The sequence below is a fragment of the Rousettus aegyptiacus genome, unplaced genomic scaffold (genome assembly GCF_014176215.1).
Source record: "Rousettus aegyptiacus isolate mRouAeg1 unplaced genomic scaffold, mRouAeg1.p scaffold_m13_p_9, whole genome shotgun sequence".
Classification (NCBI taxonomy): Eukaryota; Metazoa; Chordata; class Mammalia; order Chiroptera; family Pteropodidae; genus Rousettus; species Rousettus aegyptiacus.
Genome location: NW_023416312.1, coordinates 63,773,134 through 63,797,852, shown reverse-complemented (window position 1 = coordinate 63,797,852; position 24,719 = coordinate 63,773,134). Strand labels below are relative to the sequence as shown.

The 24,719-nt window shown below is 44.7% G+C and overlaps 1 protein-coding gene across 5 annotated transcripts in view; it reads right to left on the bottom strand.

The window, feature by feature from the left end:
• Window positions 1-24,719, bottom strand: part of FRMPD3 (FERM and PDZ domain containing 3) — a 130,330-nt gene that overhangs the window by 62,932 nt on the left and 42,679 nt on the right. For 3 of the 5 annotated variants that reach the window (XM_036226669.1, XM_036226677.1, XM_036226675.1), the window contains one exon: window positions 12,923-13,000. Coding sequence is in view for 1 of the 5 variants with exons in the window: in XM_036226671.1 (XP_036082564.1) it covers window positions 12,923-13,022 (100 nt within the window). In the remaining 4 variants the exon portion in view is untranslated. Of the gene's footprint in view, window positions 1-12,922; window positions 23,538-24,719 lie in introns of those variants that run through there. The other 2 variants (XM_036226671.1, XM_036226678.1) reach the window with 2 other exon arrangements.

Sequence of the window (24,719 nt, the reverse complement as noted above, 5' to 3'; positions counted from 1 at the left end):
GACTTCCCTCCTGGGGAAAATAGGCAATTTGACTTTGAAAGATGTTTGGCTTCTGGTCCCTTCAAACAGGGCAACCCTGAACAAAATTAAGAAGCAGCCAAATCTTATGGTCTCCCCAACCTAGCTCAATATTGTTTCTGGGAACTGCTATTTTCTTCTGTTGTCTGTCCCAAAGTATACAATGTCTTCACTCTGTTCCCTTCTTACCAAATGCCCCCAAAGGTGTCCCATCACCGTGTACCAGGCTTGCCCCTCTGGTCAGTGACCAGGGGAAAAGACTAGCCTTTTCTTTTGCCTAACAATAACAACATAACACTTATAGCCATGTTTATTTTTCATTTTTACACCTATTACCTCATTTGAGAAAAGGTGCTTTCACATCCATTATCTCTTTCACAATCTCTAATTGTCCTGCTCCTATTCCATCCCAGCTCCCAAGGTAGGCAGGAAGAAATGACTCAAAGAGGTGAGGCACATTAGCAGCCCAGCTGGAACCAAACCTATCTGACAAAGAGCCCACAATCCTGGCACCCCCAACTATACCCACCCACTCAGGGGCCTGGATCCTCTGGTTATTGAGTCTCCATCACAGGGCTGGCCAAATCCTGTGGCCAGCAGCATTGTGAGTCTCAGCCAGGCCTGGATGACCAGCCCACATCCTAATGAACCTGTTTCCAATTCTGTTCACTCAAGAGCTGTTGGAAGAATAAAATGAGATCACGGCTACAGAAGCACTTTGGAAGGTTAGATATATCATGCAGATGCAGACGTAGTAATATTACTAGTAGCATTATTTGGGGAGGCCAGAGAGGCAGAGAAAGACAGCTGAAGATAAACTTCATCCGCTTCACATAACCCAGGCCCTTCCTCCATCAACTCCTTGCCTTTAAGAGGCCGACCCACAATGTACTCTGTACCCTTGTATTCTCTGACCCAACTATCAGTCAACCTGGCTCCCTGTGGAAACCCTGACTCCAGTTCTTCTGTAACTAAACTGATTCCCACCCCACTCTAGATGTGCAAAGAGGGACTGGTAGCTGGAGCTCGTGCTGACAACTGTTGCTAGGCAGGACATGGCTAAAAGACAAGTGAACTGAGAAGATGGATTGATCCTAAGCTAATGCTCTCTCTCTTGCACTTTTGGGCAGGAAGACAGAAATATTAACAGCTTAGACTCTCAGGCATCAGCTTTCAGTTTTCCGTCCCTCCTTGCCTTTGGCTCCTTTCTCTTTACATTTGGTTGGCTCCCTGGGGAGTCTTGTTGCTCCTTGGGGAATCTTGTTACTCCCCTCACAACTGGCAGGATCTGGAGCCACGTGGGGCCAGTTAGTCCTCTAATTCCAATCACAAGAGCTGATTCTCCTGGAAGCTCCAAGGATCCAGCTTGGCAGGTGGAACCCCAGGAGATACCATCTTCTCCTGATGGCAGGGATGGGAGCCCCATCACCAGAGCTCTGAACTAGCTGCTCTGGGAGCTGTCTTATACGGAGCTTGAACACAAACCCTTCCTTCTGTGAAAGAGCCCTCATTTCTGCTGCTCAAACTTGAATGTGCATACAAATCACCAGAGGGTATTGCTAGAATGATTCTGATACAGTACGTCTGGAGTAAGGTCTGAGATTCTAAGAAATTCCAGGGTGGTGCCCATGCTGTTGTTCTACAGACATACTAAGAGAAGTAAGCACTTAAAAGAACACTATCCTCAGACAATGAGAGGGCTACAGTCAGGTAAGAGGACTGAGGTGCTTTTTTTATTCTGTTGGGTTAGGGCATTGTAGGTCCCATTAAAATGCAAATGCTATCTTGGAGAAAGGACATAAATTCATGCAGAGGTCATACTGGGTGAATCAGATTTAACCTAGGAGAGAATATGGAGGGCTCTAAATGGATATAAAATAAGACAGGTAAGGTTGCATTAGGGAAAAGAGAGAAAGATCTGGAAGATGGGGCACTCCTTAGCCCTCCTGAAAAGTTTGGCCAGTAAAAGGACAGCCTGGGAACTCACAACATCTGGGAGGAAGGCAAGGAAGATGCTGAAAGAGAAGATGTGGCAGAAAACAATAGCTGCTATTTTTTGAAGAATCATTATGCACCAGGTACTATCCACATACTACCTCACTCCAGCCTCCCAATAACCCATGAGGAGGTATTGTCATTTTACAGATAAGGAAACTGAGGTTTGGGAACAGTATTAAGTAACTTGCTCTAGGACACACATCTATATACACTGTGGTAGAACCACCATGTTAACCCAAGTCTGGCCAACTTCAGAGCCAATTTCCCTACCCAATTTTTGCCAACTTCTTGGACTAAGAAGTTTCCCAGCAGGGGATGAATAGGTCCAGTAGGAGGATTCAGCTCCTTTGCAAGTAAAATGAGGGCCTCCCCAGTACTGTATATTAGAGCGGCCTCCCTTGAGGCACCATACCAGAGGACACATATTGGAGACTCAAGCCCCAGGAAGGACTTTTTACATGCTTCAAAGCCCACTCTCCTATACAGAAGACTCAGTTCACATGTCTGTTAACTTCAGTCACCATCAGAAAGAAGTCTACTCGCCTCTGGTCATCCCTTAGAGCCCAGACTCTCATGCCTACAGTAGTGTGTTCATACCCTAATGGCACCCTTCTCTTCTCTTCAAACCCTTCCACTGTGCCCTCTAGAACTCTCAGTCAACAGCAAACTCCCTTATATCCTTAATTTATTCTCTGAGAGTACCCTTCACTTTCTTTCCTAATGGAGGCCTGTTTTATTCCTTGAGGACATGACTTCCCCACTAGCCTTCTCAAGTGGAAGCTGTTTTTATTTTTCTCCCTGTCAAATCTCAAGACCTTCAGGACCTATAGGCAGAGTAGGTGTCTCTCCTTGCTGTTGTGCCTTCTCCAGGCTATTACTCTTTCATTCTGCAAAAAAAAAAACTCTGTCCCTCTGAGGAACATACCTGCCACCCACTTCGATCCCTCTTCCTCCTTCCTTGTTATTTACAATTTCTCAAGTAGTCCTCGCATTCACTGAGGACTTTGGTTCCTAGTGACATGGGATCCTCCGCTATATGCCAACTCTTCTTATTTTATTTAACACAATACTCACCATTTTAATCACTTTTAAGTATGCAGTTCAGTGGCAATAAGAATATTCGCATTGTTGTGCAAACACTACCACCATCCATCTCTAGAACTTTTTCATGATCCCAAACTGAAACTCTGTACCCATTAAACACTAACTCCCCTTTCTCCTCTCCACTCAGTCCCTAGCAATCACCATTCTACTTTCTGTCTCTATGAATTTGACCATTCTAAGAACTTATATAAATGAAACATATACTATTTGTTCTTTCTGACTAGCTTATTTCACTCAGCATAATGTCCTTAAGGTTGGTTCACCCATGTTGTAAGCATATGTCAGAATTCCCTTCCTTTTTAAATCTGAATAATATTCCATTGTATATATGTACCACATTTTAGCCACCTGCCAGAGGACACTTGAGTTATTTCCACCTTTCAGCTATTGTGAATAATGCTGCTATGAACATGGGTATACAAAGATTTGTTCCAGTTCCCGCTTCACTTCTTTTAGTTATATACCAAAGAGTGGAATTGTTGGATCATATGGTATTCCTATATTTAATTTTTTGAGGAATCACTATTTTCTTTTCTACAGTGGCTCCACCATTTTACATTCTTAACCACAACATACAAGGGTTCTGATTTTTCCATGTCCTCGCTAAGACTTGCTATTGTTTTCTATTTTCTTTCTTTTTTTTTTATAATAGCCATTCAAACTGGTGTGCCCTCTCCAACTTTTGATATCATTGTTGGTGAATTCAACATCCATATGGTGATAAGGAAGCCTCCAATAACTGCTTCTTCCACTTTGCTCAGTTACTTACTCCATCGTCAAACCAAGACTTTGGGCCATCATCAGATATTGCACCACCTCTCAATTTCCTCACCAACATCCCACTCTACTTCATCATCTATCCTACCAGTTTATTTTTATAAGGACAATCATTGCAGGAGTTGTCAGGACATATCATGATCACATATTCACTTCCTGCCAGTATTCCCTTTTCCTGGAAATCATTTCTTCTATCATTTTCAGAGTTGACTCTTCATTCCTCAGGTCTCACCTCCCCAGAGAGGTTTTCCCTAAGCATTTGCCCCTAATTATTCACCTTTTTACTCTCCTTCAAGCTCCTTCTCTTCCCTTTATGCCCAGATTAGAGCTCCTGATCTATCATTACGATCATTCTCTTGCAAACATCTCAACTCACTTCCTCTTCCTCTGCTATATTCTTACAAATCTTCATTATTTGATGAACTCTACCATATGCATTCTCCAGGCCTGCATCTGAGTAGGTGAAGGCAGCTAGAGAAAAAGCTTACAACTGGGTAGATGGCTTTCACTTTATATTCATGATGTCAAACCTGGTATGGGCTCTCAGCACTGTCTTGCTACCACTTTCAGACTCTCTAGGATGCCTGTTTCATAGCTCCTCATCAATCCTTGATCTTTTTCACTTTCCCACTTGTCTCAATAAATCTCAGCTGATGACATTTTCCCATGTTATTGAAAAAACAGAGCCATCAAATGAGAGCTCCCTCATCTGACCATCACCAAATCTACACTCCATCCTGTCTACATCTGTACCAACAATTCCTTTTTCTCTCTTGTTAAAAATGGAGGACATTTCTTCTCTTCTATCAATGACAGATCTATTCATTTATGCACTAGTACCATCTTCTCCCACCTTCTCAAGGATTTTGCTCCTTTTGGCATTCACTCTTCTCTAAGTCATCGATCTCTCCATCTCTCCAGAATTGTGCTAGCATACTAATGGAAATCATCATCCTTAAGAAAGCAAACAAAACACTTCCATCTATTCCACAATCCACTGTCCTGACCCCCTTCACAGCAAAATTGCTCAAGAGTTTTCTACATATATTGTCTCCATTTCATCCCCTACTTGTTCCTCACACCACTGTAATCTGGCTTCCACATCTATCACTCTGCAGAGTCATTCTTGTTAAGGTCACCAATGATCATCAAGATTATCTCTCAGTTCTCATCTTATTCAACTTCTCATCAGCTTTAGACAGAGCTGACCACACCCTCCTCCTTGAAATGCTCACTTTTCTTGGCTTCTGTTACTATCTCCTGACTCTCCGACTGCTTCTCTGCCCAGTTTTTCTCAGTCTCCTTTGTGGCTTCTCCTCTTCTACTTAAATCACTAGATACTACAGGTCTTCCCTACTCAGTACCAGGCCTTCTCTTCTCTCTCTACTCTTTCCCAGGTGATCTCATTACTCCCTTGTCTTTAAATGTAATCTATATGCAGACACTCTCAAATATGCATTCTTCCCACACCTTTACTGTGAGCTCTGAAACTCCTATATTACAACTATCTATTCTGACATCTCCACTTTTATGTCTTACAGGAATCTCAAACTTGACATCTCCAAAACTGAACTCTTGATTTCCCCCCTGAAGCCTAGGTCTCCTGCAACCTCCCTCTTCTCAGTACATGGCACCATCACCTCTTAAATGACTCAAGCCAAAAACCTCAGAGTTATTCTCAAGTCCTGTCTCTCCCTTTCCCTCACTCCCCACCTTCAGAATCTGATCAACATTCTCAACCTCCACGGCTATCACCCAGTTCAAGCCACCATGATTTATCCCCTAGATTGCTGCAGTAGCCTTCTTTCTGGTCTGCCTGTAACCACTGTTGTCCCCTTCTGAGTCTCGTCTCTACAGATATTGCAGAAGTCCAAATCAGATCCCTGTCACTTCTGCTTCAAACCCTGTGGATATTTCCCACTGCAAATGAATAACATCCAAACTCCTTTTCCATGGCCTACAAAGCCCTGTGTGATCCCCTCCTGCCTTCTTCACCAAACCCCTCTTATGCTACTCTTACTTTTGCCTAGAACAATCTAGTCCCACTGGCCTCCTTTCAGCTTCTGAACACATCAAGTTCTTTGCCACCGCAGAGACTTCTCACTTGCTATTTCCTTTTTCCTAGAAACCTCTTTCAACATTCTTCATGTAGATGATTTTCATCTTTCAGGTCTCTACTTAAATATCATCACTTCACATAGATCTTCCTTGAGAATTCTGCCCTAGTTATCCTTATTACTGTAACTTGTTTGTTTCCTTCATGATAATCACCATGGTCTATAATTGTATATTCATTTATGTGATTATTTGGCTGTAAACCTCATAAGAGTATTGAGTATGTCTCTTTTGTTCAACAGCATCTCTCCACCATCTAGTATAGTACCTTGTTCATACTAAGTGCTTAATAAATATTTTCTAAATAGCTCAATGGATGCACGGACAGAAGTCATTTTGAGATGTACAGATTAGAATCTTCTGGCCATTCTATGAAATTCATTATCAAAAACCTATTTGTTCCGTCTTAGTCCGTGAAAGATGGGTTTCCGATGTTTAGTCTGGTCAGTGGGAAAATCTCCTCAACATCTCTGGCCAAAGACAAAAACATTGAGAGAGAATGGAGTGGAAAAAAAGAGTAAAAGAGAGGCTGCAATCTAAGAAGAAATGGGAACCAGAATGGCTCCAGTCCTTTCAGGGATATTGGGGTGAGAAATGTAACAGCTATTCCTTCTCAGGGAAGAACTGTTTCTTTAAAGGGAAAACAACTTTTGTTTCAGAATTGCCAGTGGCTGAGGGGGGCGGGTAGGATGACTCTGCACTCCTGCAAGTCTCTAGGTTGTCTCTGGGTAGACAATCTGGTTACTTTCCTATGGCTACCTCCCTCTTTCCCTCCAGGTCTTCATGGCCCTGAAATTTTCTCCTCAGCTGAGCTTGGAGAGGCATCTTCTGGAAAACTGGCTGGTATCTGGATTCATTTTCGGGTTGCCCAAACAGATGCTTTTCTCCAGTGGGCTTGAACGGAGACACCTGTTACCTGTTCTAGCAAGTCACAAGAGAGCAAGTAGAGAGACCAATGTCATTTGTCCTTCCACAAATACCTGGGAGCCTGAAGTCACCTCCCAAAAGACGAATCCCCATGATACTTCCAAAAGAATGAGAGGACACCGAAGTGAAACTGCTTGGCAGCCACTCCCTCCCCTCCTGACTTCTCCCTGCAGGGACTACACATCCAATAGACTCAGACACATTGTCTAATATGCCCAGACATGCTCCTAAACACTCCCTGCTTGGGCTGCCAGCCTGGTGACAGATGTGAGGACCATGCCAGATGTGAGGCTGATGTCATATGGCATGGTGGGTCACAAGGTCTAAAGTTGCTGATGCTGAGCTATGGCAGAGTTAGTGTGGAGATCCTTACATTTTTGCCCCCACTCACCTGTCACTGGCAGTGAAGGGCAACTAGAGCAATGACATATTTACGAAAGCTTGAAGGAGTTGTCATGTCATTTCAAAGAGCTCTGGGCACCCCAACATCCAGCTTCCACATACCACAACAAGCATTTCTGAGGAAGGCAAACAGAGATTCACTGAGACAGAAGGGGAGACAGGAGGAATGGAAGGGATGACAGCTGAGCAGGAAAAGGGGCCAGACAGAGCCAAGAGGGAGGGGCGAGGTGAAGCAGAGAAAATCAGACAGAAGAGGCAAAACCAGACAAGAGGAGGACCTCGGAGACACTAAAGGAGAAAGGACAGGTTTGAGAAAGGGAAGTCCAACAGAGAACCTATGCTCACCAACTCCGGTTTGCATTAGCCTTTTGGGGGTTCATTCCCTTGACTCTCCTACTTTCGAAATGCCCTTGTGCCCAACTTCTTCTCCCCTCAGGTTTCTGCTACTGGGAAAGTGCCACATGGTAAAGAGAGCCTTCTGGTATAGGACTTGCAATAATTAAGCTTTTGGGAGAGGGGCACCGCAATTATGGCATACCATACTGGCAGCATTACAGTACCCTCCTTATTTCACAGATGGGGATGTGGTGAGCAAGGGGCAAATCTTAAACAACTTGAGGAAGAGACCCAGACCACTGTCCAAACTTAGGCCAATCCTCCAGCCACCAGAGGCTATATTTTTCTTATGAAAGATCAAAAGGAGAAAACAAAAGAGGAGAGTACTCTCGAAGATGAGAGGGAATGGTCATTATGGGAAAAGAGTTGGCAGGGAAGGGAGCAGCAGGCCTGAATTCTTCTCTTCAGTGAACATATCTCTCTAAGGCCAGGTTAGGTTGCAGAGCTCCAGCACAAAATGCTAAGCCAGGAGAGGGTCCCTGGCCACCAAGATCTCTCTCTCTCCTCTTGTATCCTAGCTTCTAGTCTGCCAAGGGATGAACTGTAAACAAGGCTTGGAGGATAGGTAAGAGGAGCAGGTGTGGGAGGAGCTGCTGGGAACATCCCAACAAGTAACTGCTTCCAGCAGCCAAAGACCCAGGGCCCAAATAGCAACCCTCTGGGGGCTGCTTGGCAGGCACTGGCTACACAGGACTCTAGGCAAAGCTTCCTGAAGACAAATGAGAGCCTACTTAGCTAGCTGGCTGTGTTGTCTCCCTCCTCTCTGTGAGGCTACCAGACATCAATGGGTCTGGACCATCAGCCTGGGATGCCCCCTGACTCTGGTAAAACATCTAGAGAATCTCGGAGTTGGCAGGGACCTTCGAAGTTATTTACTTCACCTTTGTCCACTCTCTGCTGACTTCCAGAAGCAGCATGGGAAGGCTTTCTAGAGGAGGACTGCAGCTGGGTACTACAGAAGGGGCCAGATTTGGGCAAGTACAGAGGGAGGGCACTGAGAACAGGGCCAGAGATAGAAGGGGAGCAGGGGGCTATGGCAGGAGGCATGAAGATGATAGCCTGAGTAGGGGAGGATGTGCTAGAGAGGGGTTATCTGGAAAGCAAGAGGCTAGAGTTGACCCAGGGAGATAGTAAGTAAACCTTTTTCTTGCTCTCTTTTCTCATAGCTGGCTCTGCTAAGACATAAGGTCCTCTTCCCAGTGTCCCCTTGGGGAGCTTATGAAGAGACAGGCAGGCCAGTCTAGTCATAGCTGAACAGAGAAAGGCACACCTATCCTGCTGCTTTGCCTATATGCCCATCTGCTCACTCCTTGCCTGAGATGATGCAAGTGGTATTTGAAGCCCAGGCACCATGCCCAGCATGGGCTAGGCTAACCTTCTGTGAAAGTTCAAACAGGAGCTACCCTCAGCTTGTGCCAAGTGCACCATCTCCAAACTGTCCATCCAGGAGTATGGGGATGGAGCAGGGTAGAAATCAGGTTGAAAAGCAACTCAACAACAGACATGGGAGCAGAGGCCTGGTAAACTCATGTCACCCCATCTGGAGTTTCCAGAGATGCCAAATACAGCCTCAGGACAACAAGACACCTTTAATTCTGTCCAACTGCATCTTCCTGTCGAGAGGGAGCAAAGAATTATAGGATCTTTCCTAAAGAAAAGGGAAGATTCTATGGAATCGGAAAAAAAAGAGAGCAAGGTTGGTGAACCCTCCCCCTAGGAATAAAAGCCAAGGGAAAAAACAGGTGCCGAGCTAGTATCTCAGAGGGCATGAATTAGCACCCAAACACTCTGCATCTCCCCATGTTGCTAGTTGGGATACCTTCTCTGTTTCCTGGAGGTGAGTACCAGTAAAGTTGCAAACCTCAAAGGGCCTGTGGGCTTGTCTTTGGGTGGATGTGGGGGTGGGGTGGTAAAAATACTGCACCTTACCCTGCAACCGAGTTTGGGGGACAGAATTTCAAGGGATCCTGAGAGGCATAGGTTCCCTACTTGGTAACACAAATTCAAAGATGGACCCCAGAATTGATTCACTAAGGTAGAAAAGCAGACTCAAGTATTCTAGAAAGAACTGAAAGAACCAAAAAGGGTAAGGAACAATGATTTATTTTTTTTGCCTAACCCTCAGCTGCCCAGAACATTTTATTAACCAAAAAAGCCCTTCCCCAAGATACAGGTTTTGGCATTATGGTGTATTTGTATTTTTTCAGTGATCAAAATCCACAGAGCTGGGACTCTGTTCCAGAATAATGCAAGTTCTACTCCCATCTCCCTTCTTGTAAGGGGAACAAATAGTGGAGTTCCTTGCTATGAATCACAGCCTCCCTCCACCAGCTTTTAGATAGCATTCATTCAAGCATTCATTCATATATGCAACAAAATTTAAGTGGGCACCTATTTTGTGCCAGGTATGGTACTGGATACTGGAAATACAGAGGTAAAATAGGTCCAATCTCTCCTTTCAGGGAGGTTGCAGTCTGAGGTTGGGGCAGGTATGCAAACAGACAAATATAAAACCATGTGTTACTTCACACCACAAGAGATAGAAGAGACTGCTATACTATAAGAGCACAGGGGAGGGTCCGTTCCCCTACTTCCATGGCTCTCAGCAGACCCGGAGCTGAGTGGTGAAGGTGGATAGGGGTCCAGTAGATGGACAAGGCAGAGAAGGGCATTCTAGGAAAGGGATATCAAAAATGACAGCAAACTAATAATAAGGAAGATTCTGCAAAGAGGGAAACCTCTAATTGAAACTTTAATTGAAGCCACTTCAATTAAAAGAAGAAATCATAGAACACATTCAGATAAAACTGAAGGGGAACTTTCATTTCTGGTTGCAGGAACAAGGGCAAAGGGCTTGTGTTACCCATTGGCCCCTTTCGTGTGGCCATGTGTGATGATGCAGTGTGCTTAGAAGAGGCCACAGAGATAATCAGGGACACAGCCCAGCACTGGGGTTACTAGTCACATATACTATGCACCAAAAGTTACACATGGAAGGCCCACCTCTCACATTACAGAAGGAGGTGGGAAAGGTAGATTGCCAGTAGATGCATTGAGATTCTGCCATAGTAATGAAGACCAAAGCCAAGAAGCTCATATGCTCCATTATATCCACATCAAAGAGGGTCCCCAAAGGCAGTTCTATAAATGGGCCAGGTTAGACAGTGGGAAGTTACAAACAACCCCACTGCAGGACCAGATGTAATACAGGAAGAACCTCTGGGGACCGGACCATATTTGATTCAGCTCACAGGGGCCAGCTTAGGGGAAGAAGGAATGAAAATTAATAGGCACAGCAATACTACTACTCAAGTATCCATTGCAGTTCCTGTTACTGAATTCCTGGTGAAGAAACAAGCTCTCTCTCCCTCCCCAGGAGGTGGAAAGATGGCTTTGCTCAGCATTGCAAGGCTCTAAAAACTTTTTAGAAAGTAATTCCTAGCAGAGGTACTCAGAGTCATAATGTCAGATTAACAACTCCAAGACAGCAGACCAGACACTTATCTAATTAATAAAACTTATAAAACAGAACAACTTATTGATGTTGCAAGCAGGGCATTTCGTACAACAAAATGCAAATCCAGGCAGTACTCTCCATGTTCTCCAGGAAGCCCTTTCTGGTACAACCTGCACAATCTCTTCTTTAACATAAATGGGGGCAGAGAAAGGAGGGAAGAGTGCAGAGCTCTGGGAAACTGGCTGGGAAGGGGGTAACTCAAGGAGCCCAGCTGGAGAGGGAATGGCACCAATCTGCCAAAGGTTAGTTCCAACCTGGGCCTTAGAGGCAGTAGATCTGGGCTGGAATCCCAACTCTGTGGCAAGTTACTAACCTCTTGAGCCTCAGTTCCCTCATATATAAAATAAGTTTCATGATAGTAGCTACTTCAAAGTATCTACATGAAGATTAAATATGCAAAGTAAGTGCTCAATCAATAATGGCCATTAGCAATTAAGGTATCATTGCGATGTTTAGGCACCTACTAATAGGATCTGCTGTCCTAAATAAAGCCCATTGGGTTTATCTTTCTCCACAGAATGCAATGGGAGTGATTTGAAAATTGGTCAAAATCTCTTTGGCTCTTACACCTGGACTTCAGATTTACAGAATAAAATAAGTTTTGCTGTGGGGAAAATAAACTCTACTCAACTACTTCATTTAAGCCAATTTCTCATCCAATTTCTAGTGGTTAAAAGCAGGGTTGCTGAAGTAAAACTGGGTAGAATTCCCAGCTCTGCTTCTCATTATTTGTGGGACCTTAGGCTTATCCACCTTTCAATTTCCTCATCTGTAAAATGGGAATAATATCAGGATTTACCTCACAGGTTATTGTGAAGGTTAAATATGATAACACATGTAAAGCACTTAAAACTATGCCTGGCACACAGAAAGTACTGAGTAAATGCTTGCTACTGTTCTTATTGTATGTGAATTCTTATTATTACCTAAAGAACATGATGCTTGGTACATAGTAATAGCTATTATGATCACTGGTACTCTCAGTAAAGATGAGTGACTGGAGGTGGAGGAGCAGAAGGGAGATCTGGATCTTTTCTGAGAGGGGGACCAAGTGACTTAGGATAAACTCATCTTTGTGATCTGAGATGCCCTGGTGAAGCAGAGGTGCTGAGGGGAGGGTGCCCAGAAGCTCCTGCACTTCTGACACCCCGCTCCCCAGTAGCAACAGAGCTTTGGGGAGAAGTCCACAGGGACCTTGGGGAAAGTGGGGGTCAAGCCCCTTAGGGGGTCTCCCCTGCTGCCCTCCTGGCTTCTATCTTTCCTCGTTGACCCCTCTAGTGACAAATTCCCTGCTCACACTGTCACTTTACCACAGGCGTCCAAAACCTCAGTCCTGAGTATCTTGACTTCCAGTCTCCTCAAGGGCAGCTCCCCAAAGGGGCCAAGGGTGGCCTGATGATCCAAACAGCTCCTTGGGGGCTCAGGGTGGGAGTGTGGAGGATGTCGGCTCCCAATGCACCAATTCCATTCATCGATTGCAGGCTCACACTCAGGATCTGGGGCCTGTGCCAGAGCTGCCGGGAGTCACTTTGAAGGACCAGTGAAGACCCTAAAACTTGGCTGCCGACACCCAACCCCACATACCCCAGCCTCACTTGGCCGGACACCCCGCTTTCTGGCCCTTTCCAAGGTAAAACCAAATCCGACTGCTCTGAGCACTGTACTTACTGTCGAGGCCTCTGTGGGCTGCCTCCCCCTTGCACGGCCCCTGGCTGTGCTCAGCTCCGAGGGCAGCAGCAGCTGTGCCTGTAAGGAAGAGAAAAATCATGTCTGCCTTAGAAACCCAGCCCCTGCTGTGACCAGAATCTTAAAGAAGGAGGCGACTGGCTGGGCCCCAGAGCTGAGGACAAGGTGGGGAACTAGCGAGGCAGCTGGTAAACATGCATCTGCTCCTCTCGCCCGCCTACATTCCTCCCCGAAGAAGCTCTCTTCCACCCCGCCTCCCAGCACTGACTGGACTGGCCCCCGTGGGGGAGCCAGAAGGGGAAAATGGGGGCTCCAAGTACACAGATCTACAGGAAATTCAGCTGGGAAATCCAGCTGTCAGGCACTGTGCTTTATATCAATTTTCTCATCCCAGGATCCTCCCCACTGTAAAGAAAACAAAACCAAGACTCAGGGGGAAGAAAGCCAATGGCCCCAAATACATGAGCTAGTAATAAGTGGTGGGGCCAAGATTTGAAACCAGAAGGATCTCAAATTGGCCACTGCCTGCCTCCAAAGCCACTTTGTGCTACTGCAAAGCACATTTGAATACCTGTGTCTCCACGTCCTGTTTCCCCATTTTTCTGACAGGACTAGTGGTGGCTCCAGTTTGCTAGTGGAGGTGGAGGTGGGGCCCTGGGAGGCAGGTTTCTGACTGCAGTGCCTAGTGCCAGGGAGAGGCCATCTCTTTTTACTTGATGTGCCAGGCCTTGCAGGAGAAACAAAGTGTAACGGGAGGTCATCTTGGTCCAGGTGCCATCCAGGAGACAGGCATTGAGACTATGCAGTCTGGGTTATGCTAGAAGGGTTAAAAGTGGGGTGCACAGGCCCTAAAGGAGGAGGCATCCAGTGTTCTAGGACATCCCTCTCATGGCAGAACCTGAGGGAACCACCACTCGTGGGAACATGGGGAGAGACCTGCTTTGCAGGAACAGCATGGGGAAAGTGCTCTTCTCATGGAGCTGAACAATTCAAAATGCCATATGTATATTATATGTTCACCACCCAAAGTTAAATCTCCTTCTACAAGCAATCCACCCATTCTTATTTAAAAGATAAGTGGAACACAGTCTTGTCAGAAAATTAAGCCCTGTGGCCTCTCTGTAGGAGCTACCCTAATATCCCTGCCTTGGTAATGACATCTGTGAAATGGGAAAGATCTCTTACTCCTTCCTTCCTGGTCAAAATTATGACATAACACAGTAGTCCTGCCTTACTGTTCCAATCATAAGATAGAACTGCTTTAGAAATTATATTCTTCTTGCCTTGCCCCTACTTAGCAAATATTTATTGGCATCTACTATGTGTCAGGCAGTGCTAGATACTGGGGGCCTCCATGGTTCTGTGTGGGAGTCTACATGAGAGATGTAAAGCACACAGGGCTTGAAGTTAAACATTTTAAGTCCTAGTTCTCTGACTAAATAGCTGTGTGGTCCTGGATGAGTCACATATCCTTTCAGGACCTTGGTTTCTTGTTGATAAAACAGGGCTAATAACACCTTCCTGTCCTATTTCGGAGGGCTGTTTTCAAGGCTCACTGGAGATAATGGATGAGAAGAAGCTTTGAAAAGTGTAACACCACTAGACAAATGTCAGGGATTAGTCTGTCTCCAAGGTGTGAGGGGCTTGCTGGGAAGTAAAGCTTAAAAGAAATCCTAGCTGACTCTCCCAAATTGACTGCACTGAATTCCATCTTGAATCACTGATCCTGCACCTGGGCAGGAGTCTCTGCTTTGTGAAATATCGTCCTCCCTCAGCAGTGCCCATGACACCTGGGTTAGTGATGACCTGGCCTTAAGCCAGGGAGATTGTTTGAGGAACTTGAGTGGAACCAGTGGGGTAGACTTGGCTTCTGGGTCTCCAATTCCTGACAACAGCAGCATCCTCCCTCCATCCAAGGCCACCTGAGCCCAGGACTGCACATGTCTGGGTAGAAACCACTTGAGGCCTCTAGAGACACCCTTTCAGGAAGCACAGGGCTCATGTCAGACAGCAGAAAGTAGGTAGCCTTGAGGGTAGACGCTCTATTTTTTTTTTGGAAGCTAGGGTTCTGGGTTCAACCCAGCTAGCTAAGATCCATAATAGAATATAATAGAATTAGTAGAGCCTCTGGGAGGGTCTCTAGATTGCTCTGCTCACCCTTGCAAACCACCCCCAAAAGACCTACAGTCTTAAATTACAATACTATTCTTGATATGGAAATGCAGCTTCAAGACAAATTCCCAAATTTCTAGAAGCACTCTCCTCTAACCCCTCCTACCCCAGGTAAACACTCTAAGGAAACATGAGGTCTTGACAGGCAAACAGTTGCCAGACATATCTGTGATGCCTCTTTCCTTTCTTTCCCCCTCCCCTCCAGACTGTTACCTGAAGCCCCTTTGATATAAAAATGCTAGGACTGACACAGAACACGAGGGCTCAGAGGTCTAGGCACTATGGCTAGCCCAGCCCAGTGGTGCACTGCACAGCTCTGGAGCTGAACTAGAATGAAAGTCAGAAGCAGTGACAGAAAGGAGCTCAGCCATGGGCCAGGGTACCTTCAGCCAACAGGTCACTGGGGGAGGTGCAGAACAGACTCCACATCCAGCCTCCCTTGGCAATGTCAGAGGCCATTCCTCTTGTGTATGAGGCTCCTTTCAATGTCTTCATTGATTCCCTTGTCACATCCATCTCTCCTAGGCTGCTCCTTTTAACGGTGCCCCCATAGCTACTCCAGACAGCCTGATGTTATCCTTTACTCTCCAGACCTTTCTCCCCAGCATGGGCAACACAGCAGTGATTCAGGCCTCCCAAGTCACAATATAATCTGCAGAAATGCTTCCTGTGCGCACCCCAGCAAGTGCGTGAGGAAAGCTTTGGGTGTGGGTGTATCAAATACTCCTTCCTTATCCCATCAGGGTGGCGTGGGCCCTAGATTCAGAATCTTACCTTGAGGTCCCCTGTTTACCTCAGCTTGAATCTTCTTTTCTGGGCCAGCTGCTGCTGCTCTTCCCCAGCTGTATAACCCAAATCCAATTTGCAAGGTCTTTGTCTTGTGATTGTCAATAAATCCCCCATCTCTATCCCCTTGAAAGACTAGAAAGCTTTAAGATCCAAAGGAATGAATCACTGATGGGGAAATTTCAAGCACGATGACAGGCAATTGAGGAGACATTTTTTTTGAGGAGACATATTTGATCACATCATGTTCACCTATGGACAAGGCTGGCCCTGAGGATATTCTGGCATTTCCCCTTGACTATACTGAAGACTGGGAATAATAGCAAAGAAAGCAATAGAAAATACACCAGACTAAGAGCAGGGACATCTTGCTGCTCATCCCATCTCTAGCACTACCTTAGTATATGGCCCTGTACTTTCCTTTTCTAGGCCTCCGTTCCCCATATGTCATGAGAGAACACTGGATTAACTGATTTCCAGGGTCCCTTTCTGTTCTAACAGGCTATATGGCACTTAACAGGCCGATGTCCCCTCCAGAATGATCCCTCATTCCAGGACACCTGGGCAGGGTATGCAAGGGAATTAGAAGGCTATGAAGGGTTGGCACTGTGAACATGAGCTTGGCATTGCTATTCAACAATGTAGCCAGTGTCTGACCCACCTTTGCTAGGGATCAAAGGGAGAATTGTTCATTATCCCCCACCCCATCTTGCAGACAGGACCCTTCGGGTCTCCAGCAGTAGCTCTCTGCCTGTGAATCCCCTATGTCTTCCAAGATTGATTCCAAGTGCCCCAGGATCAGGGCTGACACTCCACCAGTGAACACCTGTACCATCATCACACTTATTCAGATCTGACACTCCTGACTTCATGATCAGTAAACAGCTGCTGCCCCGAGACCCCCTGCGTGCCCTCCAACTGTCCCCACTGCTTTCCAATCTAGCAACCAAAGAGTTAATGCCTGGCCTGGTAGGGGCCCTCCAGGACACTGCTCTAGTTCTAGGGCCCTTTCTTCTCAGACCATTTCTTCCTGAAGATTTGTCAAGGGATTTCTGAATAGAGGTATGGCCCATCCCTGCCTCTGAGTCATATGGGTCCTGGTTGTTTGACAGAAAGAAGGAAAATAAAGCAGCAGGGGATGGGGGCTGACTCTGTAGTTAGTAGTAGCAATCCCGGTGACCCCCTGCCCTGTGGTTTGCATCCAGTTGCCAGAGGATGATGCAAAATGTGTCGAAGTTTGAGGGACCCTCCTTCCCACTATTACCTGACCAAGGCACTGGTTCTGTTCTCTGCAGTGATTCCCCCACACCACCCCCATCAAGGCTGTCAGGTGCTCCTTCCTGCTCCCCAGGCCCACTGGGGGTACTTACCAGCATTTTCTTTTCTTCCTTCATGCCTTACCTCTTCTCTTCTGCTCTTAACCAGAGCAATCCTCTCTAGCATTGAAATCTCCCCTCACTTGGCCCCTATCTCCTTCTGCTCTTCTATTCCCTTCTCCTTCCCATGGCCTAGCTGCTCCAATGGGTGTTTTGCCCCTGCAGTGTGAATGTTCTGTTCTTGCTGGGCCTTGCATTAATTTGTTCTCATTTCTGAGCTACTTTATTAACATGTGCAGCCTTTTCTAGATATGTCGTGTTGCTCCCTGCTGCCTCTGTTACCTCCCCAAGCACACCCTCCTAAACCTTGTGATAATGGCACGCTGCTGTGGAGAGGGGGTTGGGCTTTTTCAAAGCCCTTTCTTGTATATGCTTTAGTGGTTCAGTATACCCTCACAACCACCACAGGAAACAAAGTGGGCATGATTACTGATCCCCGTGGAACCGGTGAGGAAACCAGGGCTCAGAGAGACAAGAAGGCCTGTCTGCAAGGATAGATACTGTGTGATGGCTGAACGAGCCTAGAACCACAGGGCTTTTCCATAGTAACTCCATGTTTTTGGTACTCATCTTCAGCGCTGCCCTTCGAGGCCCCAACCAAGTCCTGAGAAAAGTGCATGTACACACACATACCCACATACAATTTTGTTTACAGCCATGTGAGGTTTAGGCCCCTGCATTAGTATTATTTAAAAGCTGCCCAGGTGATTTTAATACGCAGCCAGTGGTGAGAACCACCACTTGAAAAGAAGTTAAAATAATAGATGTGAGTGTAAATGCTTTAGCAGCTGAGAACTTTCTTAAAAACTTTGGGTGTCCCTAGTAAGAACTGAAGGTAGACTGGGATGTGAACTCTGGCCTAGCTTCCCTACCTGTTTCTTCCTTTCTGCATAAAGGAAATCATTCTGCAGGCCTCCTCAGCCCCTCCTCAGCCCTAGACTGGCTTTGTAAATCAGTCAGCACTGGGTTTACTGTGTGAAGGGGTATTAAAAAAAGAAATGCACCCTACTCCCCATATACACTTGCTGGCCAAGTGCTCTGTAAGTGTTATCTTTAGAATCTTCTGTTGGCAAGAACAAAGCTAAATTCCACTGAATAAGGCATGGGGTCTTTCTGGAGGTGAAGGGTAGAGTCCTTCATTTCAGTCACCTAGACAGAGACTGGAACATAATGATTATTCTAATAGCTATCATGTTAATTACTTACTATGTAACAGGCATTTCACTTCTATGACCTCATGAATCCTCATACTCACCCTCTGAATTAGGTATTAGTATTATCCCTATTTTACATATTAGGAAACTGAGGCTCAAGTGGTGAAGTTACTTGCCCAAAGGTCACTCAGATAATAAGCAAGTGTATTTTGTTTGGCCTTCAGAGTGTTTTCAATTTTTAAAAAATTCATTGCAAATTTTAAAATCCTCAGATTTCATATAAGAATCTGATTTCTGCTTCTCTTGAAAAATCCTAGCTGACAACCCTGGGCCTTAAAGTCCTACCCAACAATGATCAGCTGGAACAAAGTAGCAATGCCCCTTTTGGATGACAGTTGGGCTTTCCAGGCCACCCCAATCCCTACTATTCCTTCTGTACGCTCATCATGGAGCTAAGTGTCAATTGTCATTTTATACTGTCCTCGTACTGTTTTGTTGCTGTTTTCTTAAAAGACAATAAAGAGAATGAAATATTTCTTGGGAAGATATCTGTTCTTGCCCCAGTGAATATATTTACTCCTTTGGGTCTGGCCCTATAGGCATCTGAGTTTCTGATCCCTCCACCTCATTCCTCTCTACCGCCTCTTTAACATGAGAAGAAAAGCTAAACACCCATTTGAGAAGGCACTTGTAGGAGGCTGGGACTGTCGGTTGTCTCTGGCCCATGGTGGCAGGCTGGGAATTAGGAAGGAGGAATGGGTCCCCGAAGACCCCAACACCGAAATATGACTGAGCGATACCTTCTAGTGCTGATTGTCTAGTCTAGCTTCCTGGTCCTCATCTGTGAAATTAGCATAATGATAATAATAGTTTCATGTCTACCTCATGGAGTTATTATGAAGATTAAATGAATAGACATTATATATACATTCAGAAGTGCCTTACTCAGAGGGCATGCTCAACAAATGTTAGTTATATTTATTATTTTCCAGGTTGGTTATTATTTTGTCATCTTCTGGACTTTAGCATATGGTTTTGTCTAAAGGTTTCAGCCTGATATAAACAATCCTGTGGAGTATTAAAGGACCTCTGTGATGGGTCAATGTGACAAGGCGAGGTGAATCTTACAGATACTTCTTCCTGCTGTAATAGTCTCCTTCGAGGGCCAATAATGGAGGTCCTGGGTGACATTGTATTAAGGAAGATGGCATTTCCTACTCTAGAAAGAAGGCAGTCTTGCCTTTGCTTATGGGGATCACCCCAAGCTCTCTGACACATACTTTTACACTTGCTTTTTCTTTACCTAGAATACCCTCTGCTACCTTGTCTACCTGGAAACCCTCTACACATCCTTCTGGACTCAGCTCAAGTCACCTTCTCCGGGACACTCTCTCTGAGCCCCATCTGCCTCCCCAGGCAGAATTAATTTAAAAGTCTACCCTCCCATTAGAATGTGTTTGTGGAGAGCAGGGCAGAGTATAAGTTTTGTCCTCTGTATCTCCCAGAACTGGTGCAAAAATAGGTACTCTTGTAAATGTTGGTTGAATGAACTGGGAGGAGGAGTATGTGGAAAAGAGAAAGGTTCTAGAGGACATTCTAACAGCTACATTTTCTGTGGCTCTCTGGCTCCCAGAAGACCTCCTAAGTCTGCTTCTCAGTGGCTTCCCAAGTTCTTCAAACAAACATCATAAATTATCTCTGATCCTCCCAGGCCTATTCTAAGGCTCACTTGTGAAGTATGTAGATAAGATTCTTTTTGGAGCCTTTACCAACTTTCACGTTTGAACAATCATTCATTGTGATGAACCCATGGACTTCCATCCCTCGGATTGTTCAGGAACCCCCAAAGCAGTGACTATTCCCTGGGGGATCCTTCCTGAGCCTCAAAACCAAGATGTTTTGTGTCCCCATTCCCTTCAGGCCCTGCTCTGCCACTAGGTCTTCTTTCCCAGACAATATATTTGAATCTCCGATGTCTCCATCCAAAGCAGAAATCCAGCCCTGGGAGGCTAGCTGGGAGCTATTTCTGGGTAAGTAGGATTCCAATGTCCCTTCAGTCACACCACACGGCCCATCCTTTAATGCAGGAAAGTAATTTTCTCACTTTGTTATAAGTATCAGTCTTTTATGGGAGAGCAGGTTAACTCAGCTGGGGTGAGATTTGTGTCACTGATTCTGTCCCCCTCCATTAACAATAACTCAGGGTAACAATGGAAGCCCTACAGCCCTCCTCAGCATCCTTCTTCCTGTTCCCACCAGTGTGGTCCAGGTCACCATCTCCTACCCCAATGCAACTCCCCCGCCCCATTTCTTGTTTCCTGTAGAGGATCCAAGTTCCTTTGCCAGGGGGAAACTGCCTGTGTGCAAAAACAACTTGAGAGCCATTAACGGGAAAGAACATCTTTTAGAAAAGCCAGATGATTCTAAAGCATTAATGGACACCTTTTCAATCCTATCTCAGGAGGAGATAATGTCTTGTAAGCTGGAACTAAATCAAGGGCTGCTCAGCACAGCAGCCTTTCAACCCTAAGACCCAGGATGTGCCAGAAGAGCCAGGTGAGATACAGGGAGCAGTGAGAAAACCCAGGATGTGAGCCCCCATAGAGTGCCAATCCCAGTGACACACAAACACACACACATCCAGAGACACAGGTGGGTTCACACATTGGCACAAAAACACCACCCACACTCTTGCTATAAGACTCACATGTAATTTGCCAACAAATTACAAATTAACCTCCTAATGAACAGATTAATGGTACTCATGGTAATTTACACTCCAAGTTTCATAGCAACAGACTTTGAGCATTCCAGTTGCATAAGAATTCAAAGATTTTCAAGTTTCTGGAGACATTGTAGTAATAAACCTGATAAGCCTATGCAAATTAGCCTCAATATGACGCTGTCATTTTTGAATCGAATATCTAGGGTATTTGCCCAGAAGGTTGCCAATTGCAGCTCCTTGGCTTGAGGTGCTAAGCTGACAAATGCCAGTCTGCATTTGTCTATGCAAATGAGGCCCCAGAGCAGAACTCCTCATCAAGTCAGGAATGGGACTGGACAGTTACAAATGGTCTACTTGTGTGGTAACAAGAATGGAGTCAAGGCTTCCAGAAGAAATTGGGAGGGGGCCTCAGCCAAGTCGCAAGGACTTACAGAGCTATCTTTTTAACATCCTTGGTTTGAGGGCAAAAACTCCTGACTTATACAAGAGTTTTGAGCTTTCCACCTGAAGTTCATGGGCATGTTGCCAAGTGCCATTAAAGTTTCTGTCTTTCCAGAAAGATCAGCTTCCTAAAATAAAACCAAAAGCTTGGATTCCTGGTTTATTCGCTGTGACAGTGAAGTTTAATCGGCTCTATTTCCAATTTTGAACAACAACAAAAAAATCACAGAATGTACTCAACTCCCTTGTCAAATCAATCAGCCTATAGGCACAGCTTGTGTGCTCTCTCCATGGGTGCATTGGTTCCAACCAAATAATGTTTAGCCTCAGTGGGTAGCCACTCCTTCCCACAACCCCCCATCTCCACCCATGAAGGTCCATCCTTGACCTCCTTCTTGTTTGATCTCTTGAACCACCAAGACTCAGTGAAGCCCCTGGTTAATTTGCCACATGCTTCCTGCTCTGCAGGGGATAATAACAAAATGCCGTAGAGGAGATTATCCTTGGCCTGTTACCAGCCCAGCTCTCCCAACTCCCTCAGACTGTTGCTCTTGGTGCTGCGGCCCCACAGAGTGTCTCAAAACAATATACTTGAAACTAACAATAAAATAAAATAAAGAAAGTAGTACAGATTGAAGAAAAAAACAGCTTTGTAGAGCCTCTATTTGGGGATAAGGGGAGAACAGGAAAATAATGTAAGAGAAACTCTTCAGGTCACCCAAACCCAAACTATCGCCAATAGGCTACCATCTAGAATTCAGAAGTTTACAGAATGCAAGGCTAAACAAAGTGGTAATCAGAGCAGCCTCATTATTCTTGAATTGCTAACACTTGGAAGTGATAAAACACTTGAAACATATCCCAGGACCTTTTGGTAATAATTAGCTTTGTCTTCTTGAGCAACTTTTATCTAAGTCTGGATTTTAGAAGCATTGGAAGGTCTCCTGCGCAGCTGCTGGCTTTCTCTCTGAATGTGTACATGGAGCCACCATTCCAAGACGATGCCTGTGGCCACTCTCCCTCTTGTCTATCTTCCCTTTTCTCATGACATCATGCCCCTATTCACTCAGCTTCCAACTTGACTTCTTTGAATGCCTACAACACTTAGTATCCACCATATTGGCCCTCGGAGCTGTGGACCCAGGACCCCAGGGGCCACAGCATTCTTCAAGAGAGACACATATCCATATGCTTTGAAGCACTGCCCGCGGATATGTCAATCAATAAACCACATAATGATGAGGAGGAAGAGGAGGAGGAGGAGGAGGAGGAGGAGAGCTCACATGTGGGGAGCACTTACTACATGCCAGGCACTTTGCGTGAGCTTGACATGTAATATCTCATTGACTCTGTAACAATTCTGTGAGCTTTGTACTATTGTTAGCTGCTTTTTACAGATGAGGACACTGAGGCAGAGGCTTATAATATGTGGCAATGCCAGAAATCACACCTTAGCTGATAGATGCCAGAGACTAGGCATTTAAGCATTATCTTAAAACAACTTAGGCATGTATGTACCACTATTTTCCAAACATTAGGTAGTTGTCATAATGATTAACAAAACTCATTTTTAAAACATATAGTCACATTGGTTTGTGGTTATTATGTGTTTCTCAATCAATGGATACTAAGAGTAAAATTACTGTCAAGAAGGGTCAAGATTACAAGTCCTTGGCTTTAGCCAGATTGAGACCATGGGCATTTTGTGTGTAAAGTACTCCCACCCCCACATCCTCTCACCCATGAAAGCACTCATTCTCTTATCTGCTCATCTTTCGTTTTATCTCAAAAAACCCATGTGTCTCTGTAGATATGACAGGGGTGAGAAGCCATGTCTAAAGCTACCTGTATATAAAATCATTCATTAAGTAAATATTTACTGAGTTCCTACTATTTGCCAGACACTGTTCTAGACACCAGGGATACTGCAGTGAACAAAACAGATAAAAATCACTGTCTTAAAAAAGAAAACTACAGACCAATATCTCTCATGAACAAAGATGCAAAAATCCTAGTGAAATGAATACAGCAACATATTAAAAAGATTTCACACCACAATAAAGTGGGCTTTATCCCAGGGGCACAGGGATGGTTCAGCATATGCAAATCGATTAATGTGATACACCACATAAACGAATTAAAAAATAGAATCACACTGTCATATCAATAGATGTAGAAAAAGCCTTTGAAAAGATATAGCATGCATTTATGATCAAAACACTTAACAAAATCAGTATAGAAGGAAAGTAATATAACATAATAAAGGTCATATATGACGAACCCTCAGCCAGCATTACACTGAATGGTGAAAAACTAACAACCTTCCCACTAAGATCAGAAATAAGGCAAGACTGTCCACTATCACCACTGTTATTCAATATATCACTGGATGTCCTAGTGAGTGCAATCAGGCAAGAGAAAGATATAAAAAGCATCCAATAGGAAACGAAGAAGTCAAACTGTCTCTATTTGGGGATGACATGATTCTCTACATAGAAAACCCTAAAGATTTGACAAGAACACTACTAGAAACAATAAGCAAATACAGTAAAGTTTCTGGATAAAAAAATCAATGTTCGAAAATCCATAGCGTTCCTATTCTCTAATAATGAAGTAACAGAAAAAGAAGTAGGAAAAAAACAATTCCTTTTGCAATTGCAACAAAAAGAATAAAATAGTTAGGAATAAATCTAACGAAATATGTGAAGGACCTGAAAACTATAAGACTCTGTTAAAAAAATTGAAGAAGATACAAAGAAATGGAAAGATTTTCTGTGTTCATGGATTGGAAGAATCAGCACAGTTAAAATGACCTTATTACCTAAAGCATTATACAGATTTAATGCAATCCCTATCAAAATCACATCGGCATTTTTAAAGAAATAGAATAAAAAATCATCAGATTTGTATGGAAGCACAAAAGACCCCAAACTGCCAAAGCCACCCTAAGGAAAAAAAAAAATGCGGCTGGAGGCATCACTTTGCCCGCCTTCAAATTATACTACGAAGCGACAGTAATCAAAACGGCATGGTATCGGCAGCGAAACATAAACATGGACCAGTGGAACAGAATCGAGAGTCCAGAAGTAAACCCATATTTATATGGGCAAATAATTTTTCAGAGA